At 38.3% G+C, this 25,773-nt stretch overlaps 1 protein-coding gene across 2 annotated transcripts in view; it reads left to right on the forward strand.

Annotated features, from left to right (window-relative positions):
- NKAIN3 (sodium/potassium transporting ATPase interacting 3) overlaps positions 1–25,773 on the forward strand; it is a 547,012-nt gene that overhangs the window by 498,010 nt on the left and 23,229 nt on the right. The window contains exon 6 of one of the 2 annotated variants that reach the window (XM_081070859.1): positions 22,785–22,854. The exons of the other annotated variant lie outside the window; for it this stretch is intronic. Coding sequence (XP_080926985.1) covers positions 22,785–22,854 — 70 coding nt within the window. The remainder of the gene's footprint in view (positions 1–22,784; positions 22,855–25,773) is intronic. 2 annotated transcript variants of the gene reach the window in all.

A 25,773-nucleotide genomic window follows, 5' to 3' on the forward strand; every position in this document is an offset into this window, starting at 1 on the left:
AAACCCCAAGATTTTCAAGTTTGGTGACATGATGCTCCCTTATCTTTAGGATTTAGTGAGATGCCTGATGCTTTTACAACTATTTATGTTTGACAAATGGAGGAGGTCCCGTATCTCTTTAAAATAATTGAATGAAATGTTTGTAATTTTGAAGGCCAGGATATAGGGAGATGGATTAAACCTCCACATCAGAGCAAGAGCTTGAGTTTGTTGCCTCCTGGACAAGACATCTCAGAGAGAAGAGGGACTTGGAAGGTAGAATGAACTCAAATGCAAAATATGGCCAAGGGGACAGACCTACTGTCAAAGAGTCAGGCCCAGCAGGGTCAGGCCCAGCCCACACATGGGAGGGTCAATAGGATCCTAGCTACAATGCCATATGGTTCAGAGACGGGATTGTAGTCTTTTGGTAGGTTACCAAGACAATCTCCCAAGAAAAATATCATAAACATCCAAATACCCAAAACAATGAATCAAGTGGCATTCTCCACAGGGGCAAGACAGAGAGGCCTTTTACTAGAACCAGCTCCAAAGTCAGTGCTAAACTCACAGGGGAGCGGAGCCGAGACTAATGCCTACCTCGCTAAACCAGGACTCCTATTATGTAAGTCAGCCTGACTAGGGACTCTCTACAACCATATTTTCTGCTCTCCCCACTTCCTCATCTCCAATCACATCTGCTTTCCTAAATCCATTACACTCGTTCACACCTCCTCATGCCAAGCTCTTTCACAGAGGCCTCTTCCCTCTGTTGACTCACTAACTTACAGATATCCTTCAAATTTCAGCTTAACTAACCCCCAAATTGGACCAGTTCCCTCTCATTCTACACAGACTAGATAAGGGCACCAGTGGTCTACTGCTATAAGCTTTCATTGCACACTTACTTGGAAACATTTAACACAATTGTAATTTCTAAAAGTCATGGTATCCCCAGGGCCTAGCACATCTCCTGACATAATGGGCACTCTATACAATAGATAATGAGTGAATATTGAATGCATAACTGTATGAACAAATAGACTGAGAGGATGGTTAGGATTTCCACTGGCAAAGACTGGGGAGAAGGTTCTTCCTTTTCTATTCTGTCTCCATTTATATGCATGAGCACTCCTCACACAAGCTAGAAACTTGGGCCTATTTCTTGACTCTTCCCACATTTAGTCAGTCACCAAATGAAACACCTCCTCCTTTCAATTAACTACATGTCCTATATGTTCTTTTACTGTCTTTCTGAGGACAACCTCCTCCCCATGCCTTATTAGACCTTAAATACATCTCTGAACCTGTATTGAACTTATTTTTTAATTAACTGTGTTCCCCACTTGTAGAGGACAGAGATCATGTCTTAACCACCCTGGGATCCCAGACCTGATTCAGTATCTGGAACATCATAGGAAATTAATGAATATGTGTTGTGTGAAATACATAGTAGGGAAAATGCTCCCATGTCTTTACATTATCTCTCATATTTCTTTTCTCTCACCTTACGAAAATTTCACTTTCTCATTCTCTGCACTATAGAAAAGAATCTGATTCGTGCACAGTAAAATAGAAATGGTTTGTGCACTTATATTACCTGCAAATTTTCATCGGCTACAAACTGTGGCCTCTCTTGACAGAAAGATGACACCAGTAAGCAGAGAACACCTACAACCCAGAGGTGTTTTACTTCTGGTTCCACTTGAAACTGGATGTTAGAAATGATGTAAATAAAGGTGGTCCTAACTCTGCCAATATCTAATTCTGTGCCCATGAGCAAGTCCCATCATCTCGTAGGGCACTCTGATCTCTATGGATGACGCCTGAAGCTGGAGAGTTAACTCCAAGTGCAATCAAGTGCATCACATTTTCTTCTTCATTCATTGACAAATGGTAAATATCAGCAGCTGTTTCAAAACATCCTGACATCTCTGTTCCAGATTCATAGTTGATGGAGTGTGACACACTGCCTCCCTCCTAAAGCAAGCCTCTTCATAAATGCCTGCCTAGCTCATGGAAGTGTAGTCTTACCTCCCTACACCCCTCTCACCTCCTACACCCCTGCTTCAGACAGGTCAGAGCTGCCAGGTCTCACTGTGACCATCAGCCCTAAGCTGGGTGGAAAAGAAAGAATGAAGCATCTACCATCCAAATGGTAGACAGTGGAAGATGAGAGCTTTGGGAACCAGAGGTGATTGCCAGAGAACAGAGTAAGAAATCAAAAAATTCACCCCCTCGTGGCACCCAAAATGCACAGTAAGAAAGAAATGGGCTGCAAGGATTTTATGTGGATCCTGTACAACGGTTTTATTCCGGGTTATTAGTGGGGATATTTAGGAGCCTGGCAGGAAGAGCAGGTAACAATGTGCTGACAGAGTCCCGTGTTTCCGTTTCAATTCTAAATTCTGTGTTTTAATGTCAACCCCAACTCCCACCCTTCTCAATCCTCCCACTGCACTAGTTCTGCCAGCCCCACAGCAGGTACTTTGGTCCCTCATTTCTCCGCTGTCCCCAAGCTGCCCACTGACACTGGAGAGAAACATCTGCCTGCACCCACTGCCGTCAGGCAACTTCACAGTGTTACATGTGTGCCGGCCACCCTGCCCTTCCATCTTCTCACTCGTTCCTAGTCAGCGCCGTCTCCAGTTCCCTTAAAACTGCAGTCTTAGAGTTTCCGACCCTCATTTTAGAGACTTTGGGAGCCTCTACCCTCATATTAGGGACAAGGAAATGAAGTCCAGTGAGGTGATTGCTGGCACCCTTCTCCTACTCTGTCTGAAGACTGTCACAAAGAAAATGAAAGCCAATGGTCATGCAGTCTCACGAGTTCCCAAGGTCTCCCTGCCATTGGAACTGTCTACCTTTATTTATCCATGATTATCTTTTTTCCTCAGGTAGAAAAAGAAGCCTCCATCCTGCCTTTGGCCCTTGTGGCTTTTATGTCCATCCCTCCCACACATTCAGACATCTGGTAATTATTCTGCCTCTCCTCTCCCTATCTGTATTTCTCTCTTTCTCCCCTCTCCCTGTCCAGTTCCTTCCTCCCAGTGGATCTTTTTCTTCAGCTTAAGAATAAAGTCACATTATAAAAATAAAAGAAATTACGCTGCCTCCCCAGCTGCTATGCATTTAGCTTCCCTATCTCTCCTGCTTCTTCAGTCCTCATCCAGACTTTTCTTTTCTCCAATACTTTTTTTCAATTACAGTTGACATACATTGTATTAGTTTCAGGTGTACAAATAGTGTTTAGGTATCTGTTTAACTTACAAAGTGATCACTCCGATTAGTCTGGTACCCATCAGACGCCATAGACAGACCATAATAGTATTGACTATACTCCCTATGCTGTACTTTACGTCCCCATGATTATTTTCATAACTGCCACTTTGTACTTCTTCAACCCTTCACCTTCTACAAAGTAGTCCAGACTTACAGTCACTTTCTCACCTCCCACTCACTGTTAGTCTGCTGCTGTCAGGCCTCCTGTGCTATATTATTCCTGAAAATCCTCTTTCAAAGGCCAGAAATGACCTTCCAATTGTCAAAATCACTTAGATCTTATCAAGCCTCATCATAATTGATGGCTCTGGTCACTGTTGACTGTTCCCTCCTTGAAAACTTTCTCTCCTGGCTTTCCAGGCTATCACATCTCTTGAGTTTTGCCGGGCAATTCCATCTCTTACATAGTGCTTATTGTACCAATTAAGATTATTTTTAATATCCTTATGCAAAGTAAGCAGATTCCTGAGGCGGATACAGGTAACATATTTTGATGTACTTGCCCTGATTCTTTTTGGAGTGATGATTTATCATTAAGTCCTTAAAATGTTAACTTGCCCTCCCTAGTATGTAGCTTATACTCACATTGTTACACTGAAGCAATTTAAGATCAGACAATAAAACAGAAGCATTTTAAAGTAAGGCCAGACAATAAAACAGATGTTTATCCCTTTTAGATAATAGAATGGCACATAATATTCTCAAGAGCTATATTCTTGGGCCAGATATTTAATAGAAATCTGATTTTATAATTCCTTTTAAAAAGATGGTATACAAGTAACCAACAATAAAAGGTGTATATGAAACATTTATTTTCATGTGTTTTGTAGTAAGTACTTTATTGACCGAGGGGGGAAAAAATGATTTAATGTTCTTTTTGGGAACATTATCTGAAACTGGAATCTAAGTAAGGTATTTGGGAGTATTCACATAATTTGGATACCAACATGAAAATAAAGTAGGAGAAAAGTAAAAGCATTTGTCTCTCCTTCTAAGTTGTATGAGGTACAAAACAAATTAATTCTAAATTATAGCTAAGCAGCCTTTCAGTTTTGTCCACAGTTTTTCACCATAGAAGGAAACAGTCTCCCTTTCTCTCTCTCTCTCTCTCTCTCTCTCTCTCTCTCTCTCTCTCTCTCTCTCTCTCTCTCTCTCTCTCTCTCTCTCTCTCACGCACACACACACACACGCACTCTTTGATAGTAAGAACAGAAAGTCTACATTAGAGTTCATGGGTATCCTGAGGACAGCTTACTTTGCCACATACCGTTCAATCAACTGCAAAACTTGGAATAGTTCTCAGCCCTTATCCATCGAATGCCACATTCACAAATTTTGTCATAACGATGTACAAGCCTGTGTCAGAGACTCGTCAGCTATTCACTAAACCCATTTGTTTGTTCTTCACCTGTCACAGAGCAGGACAACATTTACCAGCCTCCCTGCAGTTAAGGGTCCCCATGAATTCTAGATCATGGAATGTGAGCAGAAGAGACATGCCCACTTCCAGGCACATCTGTTCCCTAAATAACTTCCACATTTGGTTCTCCATGCTCTTCCCCTTTCTACCTATTGGAGACAGACAACCACAGAAGTTTTGGAGGCCACATGTTGAAAATGATGGAGCCATAGTATTGAAAGGACCTGGGTCACTGAGCCATTGCTTGGAGGAGAGTTGACCTCATAACTTGAGGGCAGAATGAGAAGTGCCTTTGAGGCATAAGGCGCTGGGAAGGACCCAAGAGGACATGGTCAGGAAAGGACTCCCAGAGGTACAGACCCTGCAGTAGGAATGGGCAGGGGTTCTCCTACCACTGAAGGTGAGGTAGAGCATTTCAGGCATTCCACAGACATTCGAGAGCCTCTGTGTGCCTGGAAAGGTCTCTTAGAAGAGATGGCACTGAAGGACAAAAGGATAAAGGATAAAAGAAGCCTGTGAGGTGGGTGGCCAGGAGGACAGCATTCCTAGAAGAAGGAACAGCAAGCACATAGGGAATCACTTCCCGGAAGAGGCTTCCAGTCAAAACAAAAACTTTGACTTCAGATGCAGCTTTATACTGTGTGCCCTGGAGAGTCAAAAGGTAATCTGGATTTCTTGGGCTGCTGACTCTCTAAATCAAAAAACTACATGCACCCATATGTTTATTGCAGCTCTATTCACAGTAGCTAAGACATGGAAACAACTGAAATGCCCTACGGTAGACGACTGGTACATATACACTGGAGTATTACTCGGCCATAAAGAACAATGAAATCTTACCATTTGCAATAACATGGATGGACCTAGAGAATATTATACTAAGTGAAATAAGTCAGATGGAGAAAGACAAATACCATATGCTCTCACTTATATGTAGAATCTAAAGAACAGAATAAATGAACAAATTAAACAGAAATAGACTCACAGATATAGAGAAAAAAAACTGATGGGAGGGGGGTGGGAATAGCGGAGAAGGTAAAGGGATTAGAAAGTACAAATTAGTAGTCACAATATTGCCATGGGGATATGAACGAGTTTGGGGAATATAATCAATAATGTTGTAAAAATTTTGTAGGGTGTCTGATGGACACTTGTCTTATTAGGGAGACCCCTTCATGGACGGTGTAGGTGCCTGATCACTGCGCTGTACTCCTGACGCTGAAGCTAAATAATATTGAATGTCAACTATAATTAGATGTGTGTGTGTGTGTGTGTGTGTGTGTGTGTGTATCCCACACACAGGAAGTGAGGATGTGGAGTACAGCATGGGGAATAGAGTCAGTGGAATTGTAACAGCTGTATACGATGTCAGAGGGGTAGTAAATTGGGGGAGGGGGTTATCACTTTGTGAGGGGTGTAAATGTCTAACTAGTACATTGTTTTGTACACCTGAAACTAATGACAAAAAATAAATAAAATAAAACAAAGTAAATATCAGCCTTTAATATTCCACAAAAAAAAAAAAAAAAAAACACCACCACCAAAGAGTAGTGACTTAAAAGGCAGATTGTATCAGGACCTTCATGTCAAACCCTGCGTTGAGTAGGAAGGCTACTGACAATGATGAAAAGTGTACCATTTTTTTCACGTGTTGTGAGTAGAGACAGTGCACGGCTTGGACTTAAACACTGTTTTCTTTTCATTTGTTCTGTATTTATCTTATTTTCAATTTATTCACCTACATGAAAACTATTTCTTTTTTAGTTAAGGGAAACAAAGACTCTTAGTTCCTAGTCCTAGACTTGAAGCCAGGGTGTCATATTGACCATGTTTTCCTCCTGAGACAACAACAATGCAAGAAAATAGCTGCTTTAGGACTTTGAACCTGAACATGTTCTGATGTCCATGAGAGAAGCTTTTCTGCACAGAAAAATCTATTTATAGATATTCAGGGTTTCAAATCACTATGGAATTTATTAAAGTTACACGATTTTTAAAACCTGTTTTTTTCTTAAGCTCTAAGGGCTACATAGAACTTTTCGTATTCCATTTATTAACCTAGTAAATTTTAATAATCACTTTTTGGCGAGTTTTTTTTTTCCTTTTTATTGTGGTAAAATACACATAATGTAATATTAACCATTTAAACACTTGTGTGTGATTCAGTGACATTAAGTATATTTACAATGTTGTGCAACTATCACCACTATCCATTTCCAGAACTTTTTCATCTTCCCAAACAGAAGGTCGGTATCCTTAAATAATAGCTCTCCGTTCTCCCTCTCCCCCAGCCCCTATTCTTCTTTCTGTCTCTATGCATTTACTTATCGTAAGTACCTCATATAAATGAAATCATGTAGTATTTGTCTTTTTGTGTCTGACTTATTTCACTTAGTATAAAGTTTTCAAGTTTTACCCATATTGTAGCTTATATCAGAATTTCACTTCTTTCTGGGCTGAATAATATTCCATTGAACTTTTTGATCTACTTAAATTCAATAGTCTAAATTCCATTCCATAATCTGTTCCATTTAATATTTAAAGTCCTTTAAACATTTAACTTGCATTCATGAATTTCAAATATTTCTCCTAATAAAATACTCACTGGTTTTTAAACTATTCCAGCAAATCTAATAAATTTAATAAAATAAGATTATACATAGGTTATATATCTCAAACTTTCTTAAATGTTATCCAACTTTAATAAAATTTGCCCATCTCTTTTGATCTAAAATCACAAGTGTAAATTTAATTACCTGGTTCAAATTTTGAATTGGTTTTACAGGGTGAATCTGCCAGATCTAACATCATCTGTCTGATTATGCTAAGAATCACAAAGATTTGGGGTACCAAGTCAACAGATTATCCTATTGATTACAAATTCCTAATCTGTAGTTCATAAAATTATATTAAAATTATGGAATTGGCTGACTTTGTTCTCTCTATAGTCAATTCTCTGTGTTGAAAATGAATTTCTCCAGTAAATAAACATCTCAAACAATTTGAGGTTGTACATGTTGAGGAATTTCCAGCTAGGAAGCAGGACCTAAATTCCAAGGGGATTTTAACTTTTTGCTAACAGATTTATTTAATAGAGCTTTTTTTTTTAATAAGAGGAAATATCATTCCATACACTTTAAATGTGACTAATTTAGCAGCCCACAACACCAGAACTCGAAGGGCTTTAAGTTTGAGAGAAGATTTGACTCCTATTAAGAGTCTCTTTCGGGTTGGTTTTTGTTGCGAGTGCCTGTAAGGGCAGTTGCTAACATTTCAGTTGCTAACATTCCTGAAAGTCAAGGGGACATTAACCCCTCAACAGGGTCCTACGTCCCTGTGTGGTACTCATGACGCAAGTGGGGAACAAAGTCCCTGCACACAGGTTCAGACAGAGTGAATAACACAGCTTTATTTGGGAGCCAATGTCCCTCCAGAAGCCAATGCTCTGGTAAGCGCAGAAGGTTATACAGAATAGAATAGAATTTAATAATGAACCAAGCCCCAGAGTCAATTGGGATGGAGAAGGTCCCTGGTCTGGGAGAGACGACTGGGCCCAGGACCGGTCTGAGGTGAGCTGGTCTTGCAAGGAAGAACTTTGGATAGTCCCAGAGTATCATGGCTTGCACCTCGCAAAGGGTCTTAGCCGGAGTGCCCAGTCGGACCACTCATGGCATTGCTCTGGAGTTCTGCTTTTATCATCTTTTTCTTGGACTTGTTTACTTCTTAGGTGATAACCAGAAGTTGTTTGCCAGGAGTTGTTTACCTCATAGGTGATAACCAGAAGTTGTTTGCCAGGAGTTGTTTACCCCGTAGGTGATAACCAGAAGTTGTTTTGGTGAAGGTGTTTATCACTCAATTTTGTTATGCTCAGTTTCACACAAAAAACATGTTTTTGACTTCACTCTTATAAATCTCACACATGTGTGGCCATAGTCCTGTCCCTACTAGTAAACAACTTGTTTTGCAAACCTCAATCCAACATATATAATACATTTTATATGCTCTATACAGTTTTACAGTTGCTAACTCTTCAAAATATTTTAATGTCTTCCCATGTGACTCAGCATACACTTTGTTGACATTCCATTTGCTTCTTTCAAATACATCCCCTCAGAATTCTGTTCTTGCTATATTCTAGGTAGGTTGCCAATTCTTACACGTTTAAATGTTTGATTGGATTCTGCATTGCTCTCATATCTCTTCTTGTTCTGAACTCAATAACCTGTCCAGATCCAAAAGTATTTGTAGTCCAGATCAAGTATATTGATGTTTCATTTTAGAGCTTTAAACAAGCTTAAATAACGAATCCTTTATTGATTTACTGATTCATTCATTCAAGAAACAGTTATTGAAAGACTTCTGTGTGTTAGACCACAAGGATACAGAGATAAATAAGACTTGGTCCCTTTCCCAGGAGATCTTACATTCTATTAATAATAAGTGAGCCAGGCATGTAAATAATTACAGGAGAGTGAAGTGCAGATAATGGTCTGTACAAAGTGAATCAGATGAACAGAAAAAATAAGCAGAGGTTAATTGTGTCTCAGGGCACCAAGCATAGCTGCTCAAAGCATGTGAATATGGTCTTAAATAAAGAATATTACATCGCTAGGAAGAGAAAAAAGAAATTTTAAATACTGGGGAAAATATGTCAAAAGAGCTTGGGAGAACCGTGGAATATTCAGAAGGTCCGAGGGAAAACTGTATTACACGGGAAATGATGAATAGGTGGGTGGGTTCAGTTCACTAAGTGAATGCTGGGGGCAGTCTTTCAGGGACCTTGAATTCTGTCTTACATCAGTGATTCCCAGCCTATTTAATATCTTGGCACTCACAGAGAAAGACAACATTTATAAGGCACTCCGTGGTAAATAAATTGCTTTTCTCCAAGCAAGAATTGGCTGACCCAGAGGGGCTAGCTACCCCAAGCCTTGTTCACCGAACACATACACACACCAAGGAATGAGGGAATCAATATCTTGTCACATCTTAACCTATGCAGGTCATACTAGTTGGGATGCTGTGCTAGGCAATGTGGAGTCAATGAATGGATTTAATCTTGGGAAGAATACAATCAGATTCAATTTTCTTTGAACAGTATTCATAAAAGGAGAAAGGGATTTATAAAAGAGATCTTAGAAGAAATGGCATTTTTTTTTCCCCGAATGGAGACTCTCTTAGGAAAAGGAAAGCCAATAGTAATAGTAGAAGTCATTAAAAAAGAAAAAGAAAAGAAAAAAAAAAGGAGAGAAAAGAATACTCAAAGGGAAAATGTCTAAATTGTAGAAGCAGACAGTAAAAAGGAATTATAGAAAGATTTAAAAATCTTTGTCACTTGACCAAAAAAGGGTTTGTCACTTGATTTATAGAGCAAAGTAAAACATTGGCTAGATTTAAGTGAGAATGATAAAAATATATTGGGTACAACCAAGAAAAAAATACATTACATAGAGAAAAATGTATAACCGTTTAGATAAATTCATGGAACTGGTTTTAGTCCTTCCTTTTCTGAGCATTACTTTTCCTCTCGGACATTCCATTCTGCTTTATGCACCCCGAAGAGATTTTAGAAATTTATTATTCCATTATTTAAATATCATCTACTCCTAGAAATTTTTAAAATGGGAAGAAACTGTCAACACTGATTAAGGGAATATCTGATTCCAGAGATCTGGGCCCACAAGAGGAACAAAATCTGGAAATGTAGCCAAAGGAAAATGAAAAGGGAGCTCCAAAATTAGAAATGGGAGGTGTGTTCAGGATTTTCTTTAATCTTGTTTTCTCTAGAATAAGATCTTCTTCCTAATAAGCCCAGCAGTAGTGACAAAATGGCCTTCAGCCACCAGTGATTATGAATTGGTAGTAATTGAAAAATTACAAAAATTTTGAAAGGACCTTATTAAAGGCAAACTGTAGCTGACAACAGTAGGAAGCCATTCCATCCAACAACTGATGAAGATTAAGGGAAGGGTTAAGCATACCTCTGCCAGAGGGAAATAAAGCACAATTTGCATGGCTTTAAAAGAGCGAGTAACTTTCAAGGGGATAGAAAATGTACGATTAAAGATGACTAAAGACCCCAACATCCCCCAATTAAAGAAAAAAAATGACTGAAGAAAGGAAAAAAAAAAAACTAGCTACTTTCTTTCCGAATTTGAGAAAATGAAAACTACCAAGTGTATGTGTGTTGAAGGGGTAGGATGGTGGGTGCCAGTATGTTCCAGGCATCTTTATAAATGTGGTTTAACTCTTACAACTCAGAGTGAGGAGAGAAGCCACAGTAGTTCCTGCTTGTTATCAAAGCACCCTGTAGGGACACTATACGGTGGTCCCCACCTCCCCACGACAAGAATCAAAGACAAAGTACTAAAGACAGTCGATGGGGTCATTACAGAATAACTAGAATAAGCATATCACTGCGTGTAAAGGAATAACACTGAAAACATTAGGAAAAAGTGCACAAAGGGGATATATTGTCTCCAAAGAATCCTATAGAGTGACTTGGAATAACAAGAAAAAAAGAGAGAGATCTCCCCTCAGCATTTGTTCTATTGTGGAGCAAAAGGAGTACAGAATAAAAGCAATGTCAGTCAGAGCTGAACAAATGGTGACCCAGATTGTCACCTGTGCACTCAGGCAGGTCAGTTGTGCACCGGGTGAGTCATGTACAGTCACATGGACCCGTGCTCACAAACTCCTCAACACCAGCTCTGGAGAGAGGAGAGCAACACTTCTACTTGACCCTTAACCCCACAGATTCTGCTTCCATTGAGCTTTATTTTCTTGCTTGTGCCATGTCTTTCTATCGGGAAGCTTACTTTTCCAGAATAAAGAACACTCATAGAAGATGAAACTTCATGCTTCAAAATGTGCCACAGTAATCAGTTTCCCCTCCTCCAAACTAGCTACTCTTTCCAAATATGAGAAAATGAAACTAGACACAAATTCAATACAGGTTCTTCAAAGACAGACACTCTTCTGGGAAATAGGGGGAAGAGAATGTTGGAATGATCACAAATCATTGTTATTCTCAGCTAAACAAAGCTTTTGCAAATTTGGAAATCAATAGTTCGTGGAAACGTGTCCTCAGAATAAGAAGCATCAATAATATCAATAACAGCGTGCTGTGTGCTTTCTGTGTGCAAGCCCTCGTGGCCATTGTCTCATCTAGGGCACCTATACCCTGCGAGGCAGTCATTGTCCTCATTTTATAGGCAGGTACACTGGGAATTTCCCCAACTCGTACAGCCTGTAAGAAGTAGAACCATTAGGTACTGTTAAAAAGTCAATAGTAGTTCATCTTTCCCTTGCAAGTAAAGGTTGATGAGGAAATTCTCAAATTTCAGACAGTGCTGTCATTGTTATGGAGAAAAATGTGAATAGACTTGTATGTGACGGCCATTTTGATAGTTTAAGTTGAAGATTCTTATATGGTTTGCAATGTGGATCATTTATGGCTGTTCTTTTAACTCTGCGTTTACTGTGATATGTGTATTTGTCTCAGGGCAAACACCTGCTTTGCCTCAAATAAAAGTCTAAAAGATGAAAAAAAAAAAGTAGAACTAATATTTGATCCAGATATTTCATATACCAAAGTCCCTATGCTTTACAACATGGAAGTGTGCCTTTCTTTCCAAGAATAACGACTAAATTCTTCATAAATAGGTAAAGAAAGAGACATTGGTCAATCACTAGATTAAAAACAGAACATTTATATCTAAATATTGAGTAAGAATATATATTACACGCACAATGTGGACAAAATAATTAACTAGCCCACTACTATTTAAGTGGATACGGGGTGTCATTTATAATGTAATACACCCAATGATTTTGCTCCAAATCAATTGTCTTGTTTTAGCACACTATACTCAATATGCAAAGCTTATAATTAGAATAACAGACTCTTGGGATCCAATTCAAATACTACGAAATAGTGAAAACAAACACTCCCACCCTGCGAAAAAATTGTTTTATTTTAATAGCTGAAAAATTCTGTATGACTATACAATGAAATTAGGAGAATCCACCATTATTTAAAGTCTGGCTCAATAAAATGTTAAGAGAATAAGACAAATGTTGTGGGTATGATTTTTAAAAAGCACAAATATAACTTCCCTTATTTTCACAAAACCAGATTTACTATGTCTTCCCTGTGGTAGTCACTTGCAGGAAAACTCAGCAGTTTTAGGGATTTCTCAGTGTAAGCTCAAGGAGTGCTCTCCTCCTCCCAGCACCGAATCTGGGGTCCAGGTTGATGTGGTGGTGCCAGCTGGGAGGGGCAGAGCTGGACATCCATGTCTCTTTCCATCTTTCCTGATGGCATCCACTCAGTTGTGCAGTGGTCCCATGTGGTCTCCGTTGCCAAACATACCTCACTGTTAGCTGTCGGCATTCCATGTGCAAGCTAGAATGGGACCTGGAACCCAGAGCACAGTAACCCTGCTTCCCTCTGTCTTCCGTTTCTCACACAAATGTCTCTTGAGGCCAGTCCTAACTCAGAACCATACCGAGAAGGGAATTCAAGAAACATCATTCCAGCTTAGGTAAATTGACACATGACAAAACACTACAATAATTAATAATAAAACTGAGGCATTACTCTTTCAGATGTATCCCATAGGATCTAAACACCATAGCAATCTCATACCCCTAATCATCCATTTAAAAAGTACCTAAACAAGCTTTGATGAACACTTAAAATTTGAAAGTATTCCATTTTCTTTTTGAACTTGTACCTCCATTCCACTTCACCCATAAGATTCTTTCCTAATGTAATATGTTTATGCTTAAAAGTTTTTTTCTTAGTTTATCATCTATTTCTGCAATGAAAATTTATGTATAGATTGAAATGTCAATCTCGGTGTTATCTTTTAATAAATAAAAGTTCTTAATTTGAATACTCGTTATCAATCTTAAATTTTAAATTAGGAAATTTCATGGGGTTTTTTTTCCAAGATTATTTTAACAAGATTATTTTAACTTTGAGTTTTTGTCTTTTCATATACATTTTACAATCAGCATTTTGACAAAACCACTGAAATTTTTATTGGGATTGCTTTGAATCCTAGATTAATTCATCCACAGGTCAAATGGTATCTTTATAATACTGAATTTCATAATCCATGAATGTTTCATATTCTTCCATTTGTTTAAGACATTTTTAATTTCTCTCAATATATATTATTGTATTCAGTGTAGAGGACTTATAAATACTTTTTATTTATTTCTGTGAATATTTAATTTTTTCCTGTGACTAGATTTTACGTCTTATAGTTTTTCTTTTGGTGTTTTCTCAATCATGTTGATAGCCAATAATTATAATTATAACCCCATTGAAAAAAAGACCTTAAACAAAATGAAATATTTTTTGAAAGGGTATCTCTTAACAAAATGGATGCAGCAATTTTGTTTCCATTAGTGAATGTATTCATAGATGGATATTAGTTCATCATTGCTAGGATGAGTTAGGCTACCTGAGGTACTTTCAATATTTGGCACTAGAATTGTATTTATAGAAACTTTATTCACAGAAAAAAAAATATGAGAATGGGAGGAAAATAATTACAGCAATGTCACTCAATTATTTTAATTCTTTCCTTCCCCAAATACTTTTGAGGGTCTCCCTTGTACCAGGTATTGTTCTACATGCCAAGGATATAGCAGTGAAAAAAATCAGATAAGATCAGACAAAAGTTCTTGCTCATACAGTTTAAATTGTATTGAGGAAATCAGACATAAAATAAGATTTTTAAAAGTAAAATACATAGTATACCATGGTAAATAGTGATAAGTACAAAAGAGAAAAATTAAGTAGAGAAGAAGAAAGGACAAGGTGGGAGGAATAAAATTATTTTACTGTCTTAGGAAATTAAAACTGCCATTTTGTTTAGTGCCCTCGAGAATGCCCTCCTTCCCCTCAGGGCAGCACACCAAAATAAGATTCCAGACGGCTGAGATAAATGCCTTTCCTTGCAAAGTGGAAAGAAAAGAACTGTGGAAAAGGATGAGTGAACCACAAAGCAGAATGGCCACAGGTACTTTCTCAGGACACATACATTTTGGAATTAAGGCTCTTAAGCTATGCACATCTACACACCATTTGGGAAGTCTGCACTTAACGCCCGGTGTGTGCCTTCCCCAAGTGAAGACTACTGGTCTTTTATGGCCACCCCTCTCCCTCTCCAGCAGAGGAGGGGCTTGGAGTCCCGGGGTTGCTTGCAAACCATCCAAACTCTCACAGGGACAGCTCTCAGTGTTTTCCAGCCCAAATTGTCATCAGGGACAACTGAGCTATATCAGTTCTTGAAGTCAGTACCTGAGACTGAGGGGAACAAGACAGAAGTGAGAAGACTCCATTTTGCATAGATGTTACCAGGCAGGAAGAGGTAACAATGTTGGAAAACACTGATCCGAACTATGCAACCTCTGGGATTGCGACTCTCTTTTCCAGCTGAGATTGACTTATCCTTGAGCGTCTCATTGGCCCCACATACTTCCTTTCTTCAGTTTCACATGATTTCTGAAAGGTGGAGGGCATTTTAAACTTCCTGTGTCATAAACAGGACAACCATGAATAGCCATAAAGGTTGCATTTGGGTGTCATCTGCCTGCTTGAATGGCTAGTAGGGTTCATAAAGTTCTTGTGGGCAGGCAGCAACACAGCCCCAACCACCCCCGCTCCGGGCAACAGTGATGTTTCAGGGCACTGTCAAGTTTGCTGCCCAGCAGACTCATCATGGCATCCCTGCAGCTACTCGCTGTGCTATGAGCAGCCCTACTGTGGTCTGCGGTTTGTCACAGCATGTCATGCCCTCTGAGAACTCATATTCTTTGGATAGGAGATGGCAGCAGACCGGTGATGCTGCCCAGTCCTTCATTCCCTAGTAACACAGGCAGAGTTTAGTCTCCACTTGCCTCTGAAATAACTGGTCTCTCCTGAGAGCCTTCATTTTCTGTGGGGTGCTGCAAAATCCTCTCTGTGGGCTTTTAAGGACTTCTCTGCATGGACTCAGTGTCGAGCCTTACTCTGGCCTTTCTTGTATGAAAATCATATCACAGATCAAGCAAATCACAATATAACAGCCTGATATTTGAGTTCTTTAAGGCCTAAGCAATGCTTCCTTAAGACACTTTCTGGCAGCTTGTAAGACAAATGCTCATTGGAACAGTCTAATGACTGCAGAGCAGGGACAATGATAGACCGCGAAGGAAGTTCAACACAAGCATATTTGTTGGTCCTCGTCTTTCTGAGTCCTTTCATTTTTCTGAGTGGAAGGTAACGTTACAGGGGCTCGGTGTTCCTCAGGTCAGTGACATGGCAGCATGCAACATAGCTGGATCAGAAACAAACGCCTGCGTTCTGGTTAATTATTTAGTGAATATAGTTAAAACTGGGACACAAGTGATAGCTTGAGTGCTCACCAGAAAGGGCATGTGTTGCTTCAGGTGAATAAGGTCAATCAGGTTTGCAATGTCTGAGCGTGAGATTGGGTCGCTACTACTGAGTTATCTATTGAAAACTTCATTTTACTACCCGAAAGTTTCCTGTAGTCAAATAGAAAAGTTGTCATCGGTTGGGTATCTTTTAAAAGTGAAAAACAAGTCTGTATTTGTATGGTAGATGCTGCTTTAAATCTCCAGTAGCTTTGTGATTAATTCCTTCAGGTCGTGAGAATCTTTGTTAGGATAATTGCTAAAAAGTAACATAAATTTGTTCTAAGAAGTTCCTTGGCTGTGCTGTTGGAAGTTGGCACAGGAAATACATTTGAAAGGACTGCAAACAAGGGGGTTTCCTGGCTGCAGGCTTTCCCTGTGGAATCTTTTATAGTAACACAGTTTCCAAGAATGGGTGAAGAGTAATGCTCTGCCTAACTGGCTTTTCCGGACAACTGATGCCAACTCTTTTTTTTTTTTTTTTCATGCCAACTCTTAATTGAGCTAACTTTTTGTTCTACATTTCAAGACTTTTTGAATTTTATTTTTTAATTATGGTTGGCATACAATATTATATTTGTTTCAGGGTACAACACAGTGATTAAACATTTATATAGCTCATGAAGTGATCCCCTCAATAAGTCTAGTATCCATCTGGCACCATACATCATTATTACACTATTATTGACTATATTCCCTATGCTGTACTTTACATCCATGACTTTTTTTTCTTTTTTTAACAAAGCCCATTTATTATCCCCTAGTATCTGTAGTCAGAAGTATGGGCATGGTGTAGTTGAGAGCTCTGGTCAGGGTCTCGCAAGACTGAAACCAAATCAAGATGCCGTGGAGCTGTGTTCTCATCTAGAGCTCATTTAAGGCTTATTCAGATTACCAGCAGAATTCAGTTCCTTGAGGTCGAAGGATTGAAGTCTCTGTTTTCTTGCTGGATATTGGCTGGGGATCACTTTTCTCTTCTAGAAGCCACCCTCAAATCCTTGCCTCATTGCCCTTTCCATAAGAAGATCACAACATGGTTATTTCCTTCTTCAAGACAGCATGAGGATCTCTCTCACTTCCAATCTTTCCGACCTCTTCGTCCATGACTATTTTTATAACTGGCAGTTTGTACTTCTTCATCCCTTCCCCTTTTCACTTTTCTTCCCAGTTCCCTCCCATCTGGTGACCATCAAGACTTTAATAACCAGAATATATGGAATTCAACTTAATTGTCCTACTGGTCACCCAGCAAGCTGTTCCCCCAACCTCCACCAACCCTCACCCATGCTTCCTTGTGTCTTCCCATCTCTTCCATGGCCACTCTTCTCACAAAGATCCTTATGTGGTGTTCTTGCTGTAATCACCACAAGTTTTGTGCGTGTTTCCTTTCTAATCATCCTTTTCTAATACCTCTAAAACCTATCCATGCCCTTTCTGTTCTGTCTCATTTTACTGAAATTCATCTTCTACTAGAGAAGTTACTTAATTCAGCATCTTATCTTTTCACATTTCTCTCATTTAAGTGAATTTTAGAATGCCTGTTTGCTTTTCTTAACAGTGAGGTATGACCACCTTCCTGCAAACTTAACAGCTGAAGGTCTTTCCTACTGAGTTGTTTTCAAGTCTTTAGGTTAAGTCATTTTTAAATTTCATTTTTTAAAACATTTGACATCTTTTTTAAAAACAAAATCTATAAACTTGCCCTCCATTTACGTTTCAGTGTACCCCTTTACTTGAACTATCTTCCCATTCTGGTAAATGGGAAGTGTTGGCATATGCATAAAAAACTTTTTCATATGGAAACATCATGATCTCATGGACTTGTGTTCCATCTATAAAGGATTCTTCATGTTTTCATTTTGTTAATTACCTACTTTTCAATGATTCTTCCTTAAGTTACTTTTTAAAATATTTTGTAGTCTTGTCTAGACCTGGAAGCTTGATAATTCAAGTTTTACCAGTATGTAATGGTTTATTTTAAGAGGTTTGCAACTTTTACATCACACTAGACTTCTGATCTGCTCATTAATAGAGCCATCCATGCAGGTGACCATATGGTTGAAGCAGTACCTCTTTACACAGGTGCCCTGACATCCTATCTGGTTTACATTATGTCCTAGATTTTTTAGTTTTCAAGTGTAATATCATTATTAATAGTAGTATTAGGATAATCTAGGGCAGGTAAACTGGCAGTACTTTATGATTCTGCCATAGTTTCCTCAGGGTGTGTGAGATGTAAATACAATGAGTAGAATTCTCTTTATAACACATGGTTAAATCTGTAAGAAACCAACAACACCACCCTCTTCTCCCCAAATCTTTAAGGACACAATGTAAACTAGCAGCTTCTTTTCAAGGACAGCGGGCAGGTCCATTGATGATTACAAAGGCAGATGCTTGGACAAGGGTGGCAAGGATGGCTAACTCCTTCCAGGGTCAGATGGAGGTGGAGGAAGTGCTGGAAGCTGCAGCTCCTACCAGCAGCTCAGTGCATCAGACCACAGCAGGTACAAAGGGTCAGTGGAGGGCCCCAGAAATGTAGGTGATGGGCTGTCTCCAGTGATGGGAGAGGAAGTTCCCATAGAGCTAATACCAGTATCTTACCAGTTCATCAGATGCTTTCAGCAGAAAACCAATTAATTATTTTCAAATATGGTTTGTTTTCCTTAATCCAATTCATGGAATCACAGTAAAACGTTTAGATATTCATTCTAAGCTAAAACTTCTGATATTACTTTAAATGTTGTGGTAATTCAATTAGAAGTAAATATTAAAGATGAAATCATTTGTTTTGTGGTACTAATCCAAATTTAGGTGGAGCACAATATTGTGGGTTTAAAAAGCATAGTATTCTTATTAAATTAAGAAATTTGTGAAGCAGAAATGTATTTGGAATTCAGGTGCACAGGTAATCTATAACTGCCTCCCAATAAAGCTGCAATGTTTGAACAATGAAAACAGATACTCTAGTTTTCAACATTTATATCTATCTACACACACACTAAGGTGAATAAACTGGAATGTTTTTCCACCTTTTGAATATTATGAGTAATGCTGTTATAAACATTTGTGTACACATTTTTGTGTGGACATGTTTTCATTTCTCTTGGGTATATAACGTAGGAGTGGAATTACCAGGTCATATGACAACCATGTTTAACCATAGCAGCTGCCTGTTTTCCAAAGTGCCTGCACCATTTGGCATTCCCACCAGCAGTGTATGAGGGTTCCAATTTCTCCATATCTTCACCAACATTTGCTATTATCTGATTTTTTTATTCTGGCTATTTTAGTGAGTATAGTAGTATCTCATTGTGGTTTTGATTTGCATTTTCCTGAGAATATTTTTATAAGACTTTTGTTAGAATATAGCTAACGTACAATATTCTATTAATGTCAGGTGTACATCATAGTTATTCAACAGTACCCACCTGACACTATACATAGTTGTTGCCATATTATTCATTATAGACCCTATGCTGAAGAAGCGATCACCATGATAAGTCCAGCAACCATCTGACACCGTACCACGCTATCACAATATTATTGACTATATTTCCTATGCTGTATGTTACATCTATAAGACTTATTTGTTTTATACCTGAAACTTTGAACCTGTTATTCCCCTTTATCTTTCCCCCACTTTTAAAATTTTTGAATTGCAGTTGACATTCAATATTATTTTATATTAATTTTAGGTGTATAACATAGTGGTTAAACATTTGTATAATTTAAGAAGTGATCCTCCTGACTAGTCTAGTACTCACCTGGCACTATACATAGTTATTACCAAATTATTGATTATATTTCCTATGCTTTACTTTACCTCCCCATGATTACTTTGTAACTACAAATTTGTACTTCTTAATAGCCTTTACCTTTTTCACCCTCCCCCTTACCCCATTCCATCTATCACCCCATCAAACCTAGTACCCCTCTGACACCGTACATAGCTATTACAACATTATTCACTATATTCCTTATGCTACACCCTACATCCCCATGACTACTGTGTGACCACCAAATTGTACTTCTTAATCCCCTTCCCTTTTTCACCCACCCCCTTCCCTAAGAATATTTTTATAATGAGGTTGATGTTGAAAACAAACAAACAAAAAAATAACTTCAGGATGATGCCATACATTTTATCTCTTTGCTTTGCCATCAGTCAGAGTTGGAACATTTCAGCCTTGAAGAACTACTTTGTAAATCAATTTAAGTTTCCTACAATAGTTGTGAACATTTTTATATGTAACTCCTCTACATTTTAGTTGCTTTGCATTCAAGATCAGTTGAAAATTTTAAATCCAATCATTCAACAAATGAATTGTCCCCCAAAATCAACTTTTGAAGCTTTTAGTAAATGGCAATGATTGAAAGCTCTTAAAAGCAAACACTGAAATTTATGCTCACAAAAGCAAAAGAACTGGACAAATTAAATAATGAGAGTTTAAATGTTATACAAGATTTAATTTTCAATTTTATAATTTCCTTTTGAAATATCTTGACTTGGGAAAAGACTCTTGACAGAGCTCTTGGTTTTAATTGAACAAATTTCTATTCTGCACCAGAATAAAAAGAAGATGATTTGTGAGATTGCCTAAAAATTTTACAACATTTATATTTGGTGAAAAGAATCATAACTAGATATAATTTATGTTTTGTATCTTGTAAAATTTTTGGCAAAGAAACATACACTAAATGGAGGTAAAATAGCAACGCCTAGGAAAGTAATATTTGGGCTAAACTACATTATATATATATCCACTCCTTAACAAACTTACCTGGTGTTTACTGGCACCTATACAAAAAAACATTTCTATAGTTAAAAATACTATGATTTACAGAGTCAATTAAGGTATCAACAATTTCAAATGTATTAATCATAAAAACAAATTTCGAATAATATTATAAAGTTATAAAAGTAGTAAAAAAATATTGAAAACATATATATATATATATATATATATATGTATATTCTTCCCCAAAATACCAGTGATATGGTATATTAGAGACAGAAGCTAAGGAACAGATTCACAGAAGTACATGAATTCATACCAAAAATAGGGATTCTGTTAATGTTACATTTTAATGTTCAAATCACCAATATAAAGTTTTTATTTTTCTTTAAAGCATACAGATATATACTATCTTTATTATTTTATTTTGAATATAATTTTTAATTGAATCATTTTATTCACAAGTGTACATATTTATAATTTCATTTATTTTGAATGCCCCCTTTAACTTCCAAAAGTGCCCTCATAAGTGATATGCTCATACAACTTTAAATCACTGTCATTCTCCTTCTAAATTTTCACCCATTGGTTACCAGGGTGAAGGGGCAAATGTTTGACTAAATATCTGATAAAAAAAATTTCATCTAATCTGACCATTTAAATGGTACTTTTAGGCACTGCTTATTCTCTGAGGTAAAATCTTTTCAATGTCTCAGATTGGCTCCCCTCTCACTGCTTCTCTCCTTAAGGTAGTGTCCAGGTACCTTATGTGACCTGGTAGGAAAAGGAGAAGCTTCAGGTTCCTCTAGTCTCCAGGGGGATTACATGGAGATGGTTCCTTGCCACCTGGTTGCTATGTGCCCCATGGGACTCCAAGGCTCATGTCTACACGGCAATCTGGTGAAGCTTTGATTGATCCAGGCTTACCTCAGCTTCTCCAATAGAGGCAAAAAGATAGAGCAAGTCAAGGACTGACAAGAGTGTCTAGAGCTAAAGTGGGTCATGGCTTCAATAGAACTTCTAGGCGAAGTTATCTCTCTCCAAATCACTGTTTGCTGAAATGTCTGTCTTAAGCTGAGGATATGAGATATGATATAATATCCTTTACATACTGTGTGCCTACACACATACATATACACACACACATGAGAGAGAGAGAGAGAGAGAGAGAGAGAGAGAGAGTTCAGTGTCCCTGTATGCCTATGTACCTGTTAATGTTAGAATACTATAATAGAACCAAAGCTTGGTGTAAGGTAATTAATATTTTTAATGGCCTACCAAAGAAAAACAGGAAAAATGGACTAAGATTGGAAAATGGACATTAGGAATGGAAAATGGTAGATGCTATGATCAAGATGAAAGAACTTAGAACGAGTATTACCAAGAACGGTGATTCTGTACAGACTCCGAGACAAGTACAGAGAAGAGATGAAACCTTCTTTTACACAAGGCAGATGCCTATTCATCAGGGATGGCTTGAGGACACAAGGCATAGACATAGATCATGTGACTCTTCAAAGGTGTTTCTAACGATGCAATAAATATTCTTAAGGGAAAAAATGGATTCTGGCAACAAAATCTTTTGATATATGGGGGGGAAGGGTATAGCTGTATACCTAAGGACAAACACATTATTTTAAATCTAATGTTATTTAATGTTACTTCATTTTTCACTAAAGCCAATAACAACTGTGATTTTTTTCAATCCCTAAGATGCCAAGTTCTCTGTGTGTTTCTTAAAATGTCCCCATTTTTTGGACCATTGATAATATTTTAGCTGTCCTTTATATTAAACACACTTTTTTCCATTTTGTGATAGACAGATATTTTTGTTAATAATATTTGTTGTGTGTTCTATGTCAGGCACCTAGTATGATGTGTGTTTTTATTTACACATTTATTCATATTGGGCTGTGTTATATTTTCAGTTGATTTCATAGGTGGACTCGATGCACACTCCTACTACCAGGATCATGTTGAGTTAAAGCCTGTTAACCTGTAAGTAAAGGTGTGATGAGATGGAAAATATTAATCCTTCTAACTTGGTCAAAACTAACCAAACCTGAAATAATTTGGACCTGCTACTACTAATCGTTGGTTTAATTTTCCACTCATATTTAAAACACACCTTTCACATGTAACCCAGCATCATCATTATTGTGATTCATTCCAAAAAGAATTTGAAGTAGGTAACATGATTTATGTTTCTAAAATGATACATTTTTTCTTATCAGGAGTCGATTGCTAAATAGGAAAGAGAAGGATTATTTAGCCTATAGCAGAGAGATTAATATGTGTCTTAGGGACAGCACGGCTGAGGGAAAATTGGAGAAAGACTAGGTTAGAATCCAGGCTCTACATGTGTGGTCTCAGGGGCCTTCCGTGACATCGCTGAGACTTGGTTCTCTCACCTATAATATGGTTTCATAGATAGAGGAGGGAGGATGGATTAAATGGGATAAGGTATGTACTCGTATGGTATATGTAAAGTTGCTATGATTTTACCTAGTACTCAAATATTTCACTAACCGTCCCTAGAGGATGTGGAAGAAAGTCAACAACTACAACAAAAATCACCTCAAAGTGGACAGATTTCAGTTGAGTATAAAGGAGAAATCATGGTGAACTAGTTGATAAAATACTAGAAAATAAGAAAATAGATACAGTGACTCCATTCCTAGAAAACTCTAAGTAGCAAATAGACAACTGTATAAAATAATAGTCATCATATGCTGTCCTTTGCATATATCATCTCACTTAATCCTCATGAAAATATTATAATGTACTAATTAATAGTCCCACTTCACAAAGAAGGAAAGAGATTCATAGAGATTAGACAACTTTCCCAAAGCCCCACTGGTAACAAGTGGGGAAGTTGGGATCTTTCCTGGGTGGTAAATTGACACCATGTGTGAGATGTGAACTTGCTCTGATGAGCCTTCCTAATTCAGCCCAATGTTCTGTAATTCTGTGACAACAGAGGAAATTATGTAAAACAGTCCCTGATATAAGAAACAAGTATGAAAGCCTTCATCTGCCGCCTCTTTACCACAGTGGTTGCTGCCCAAATCTGCAACCCCTGCCTGGCCTCTTTGGGGACTGAGTCCCCGAGAAGCCCACACTGGCTCCTCAGGTTGAATTAATTTTATTCTGGCAGAATGATGTAAGGGAAACAGAGCTCACAAATCAGCACTGTGCCTGTCACAGGATAGTTGTTTAAATAAATGTTGTTTTTTTTTAAAGCAAATCCAATTTGGAAAAACATTCACTCTACATAACACTCCGGGACTAAGCAGTCACTACCTCATTACTCATGCTACCAAGTGCTCGTAAATGATGTGCTCTGAAAGTTGATATTTGTGGATTTGGGGGACTTGACTGGGATTGTGACAATAATAAAGATGATCTGTGCATTGGAAGTGAATAAAGAACTGAAACAATATGCCTAGTGGTCATGAGGAGTGTCTCATATACACTTGTTATGCAGTAAGGTGATGAATGATTTTTTCAATCTTCACAGTGAAAAAAATAACTCAGCAGAGAATCTGCAATATGAAAAATATCGGTCAAATGTAAGAAAGACCTTTCTATTAAGGAAGGTTATTAAAAACTGCAACTGATTAATGTTGATAAAGGAATCCCCTGTCTTGAATGACACATGTGCATTCACGTACCTCAAAGAGCGTTTGCTGTCATGGCCCCGAAGCAAGTGACTTCCATCTGTGCTGCCGAAGGTCCTTTTCATCTCTGTGAATCAAGAACACAAGAAACGTCTTCTTAAGGTGACCTAAAAGGCTTTGATCAACTTTAGTACCTCCTCAAAGGGTTTTCTCAAACCCGGTGTTGACTGCTGAACTCTCACACCTTTTTGGCTGAATGTATTAATAACATAAACTACAGACTGCAGAAAGCAATGAAACAAGTCTCTGCTTTGACAGATTATGCATATTATTATGTCAGATGCGTATGGAATGCCTCTCAACCATGAAGGGAACAGGACTCTGAAAGATCAAACTAAACCTGAATTAAAATCGTTGCGCATGAAACAGTTTAAAAGGTCAGTATGTGTGCTCCCCACAGGTATGCAAATGTTGCAGAGTTTATCCAGCCTGCTTGATTTCTTTTAATACAGCCTTTGTATTGGATTCTGTTGTAGCCAGTTCAGTGATGCCATGTCACCACCTAGCCACGAACTGGAGAAAAAGCTAATCTTCTATACTCAATTGTTATAGAGAAGTGAGTGAATGCTGGTTTTTAACTTTCATTAAGTCCCTAATTTCCATGGAGTACAAAGCCGGTTTTATGAGAAAGCCACTTTATTAAGGGGATCAGAACCATTTTTAGCATATTCCCAGGCACATGTACGTGTATGGGTAGCTTTCCATTCTAGATGGGTAGGTAGCATTTGCCATAGTTCTCACGTAAACCGAGCAAACCTATGAGGAAGCAGATATGTAAGCAGAGCCAGAATTTTGACGGCTCCCAGTAGGGAGGCCCTGAAATCCTCAGCAGCCATTGGTCTACCGTCTAAATATCACTCTTGATGCCTAAAGCTATGGAAATGCCTTCAGTGGTTGTTGTCTGGGTCTAGCTTGGGGATATGTGACACACAAGTCAGGAATAGCCTGGGCTGGGCTCCCTCATCTTGCCACGGCTACCAGTAAAGGGGTTATGACTCTCAACATAACCACTCCCTGGGTCTTCACCAGGATCTCCTCCATTGCTGCTAACACACACCGATCCTACCTTTAAGGGGAGGTGGTGGAGAGGAGCAAGGGCTGCTTTGACATTGGAGCACACAGCCATGTGGTCAGTGGTGGCTTTGAAGGGGACACCTACACAGAAGCTTATCGTGGAGGCCGCAGTGGGAGAGAGGTAACAAAAGCAGACTCATCTCTCAGGATGAAAAATAGCTTG

This window comes from Rhinolophus hipposideros, assembly GCF_964194185.1.
Source record: "Rhinolophus hipposideros genome assembly, chromosome: 13".
NCBI lineage: Eukaryota > Metazoa > Chordata > Mammalia > Chiroptera > Rhinolophidae > Rhinolophus > Rhinolophus hipposideros.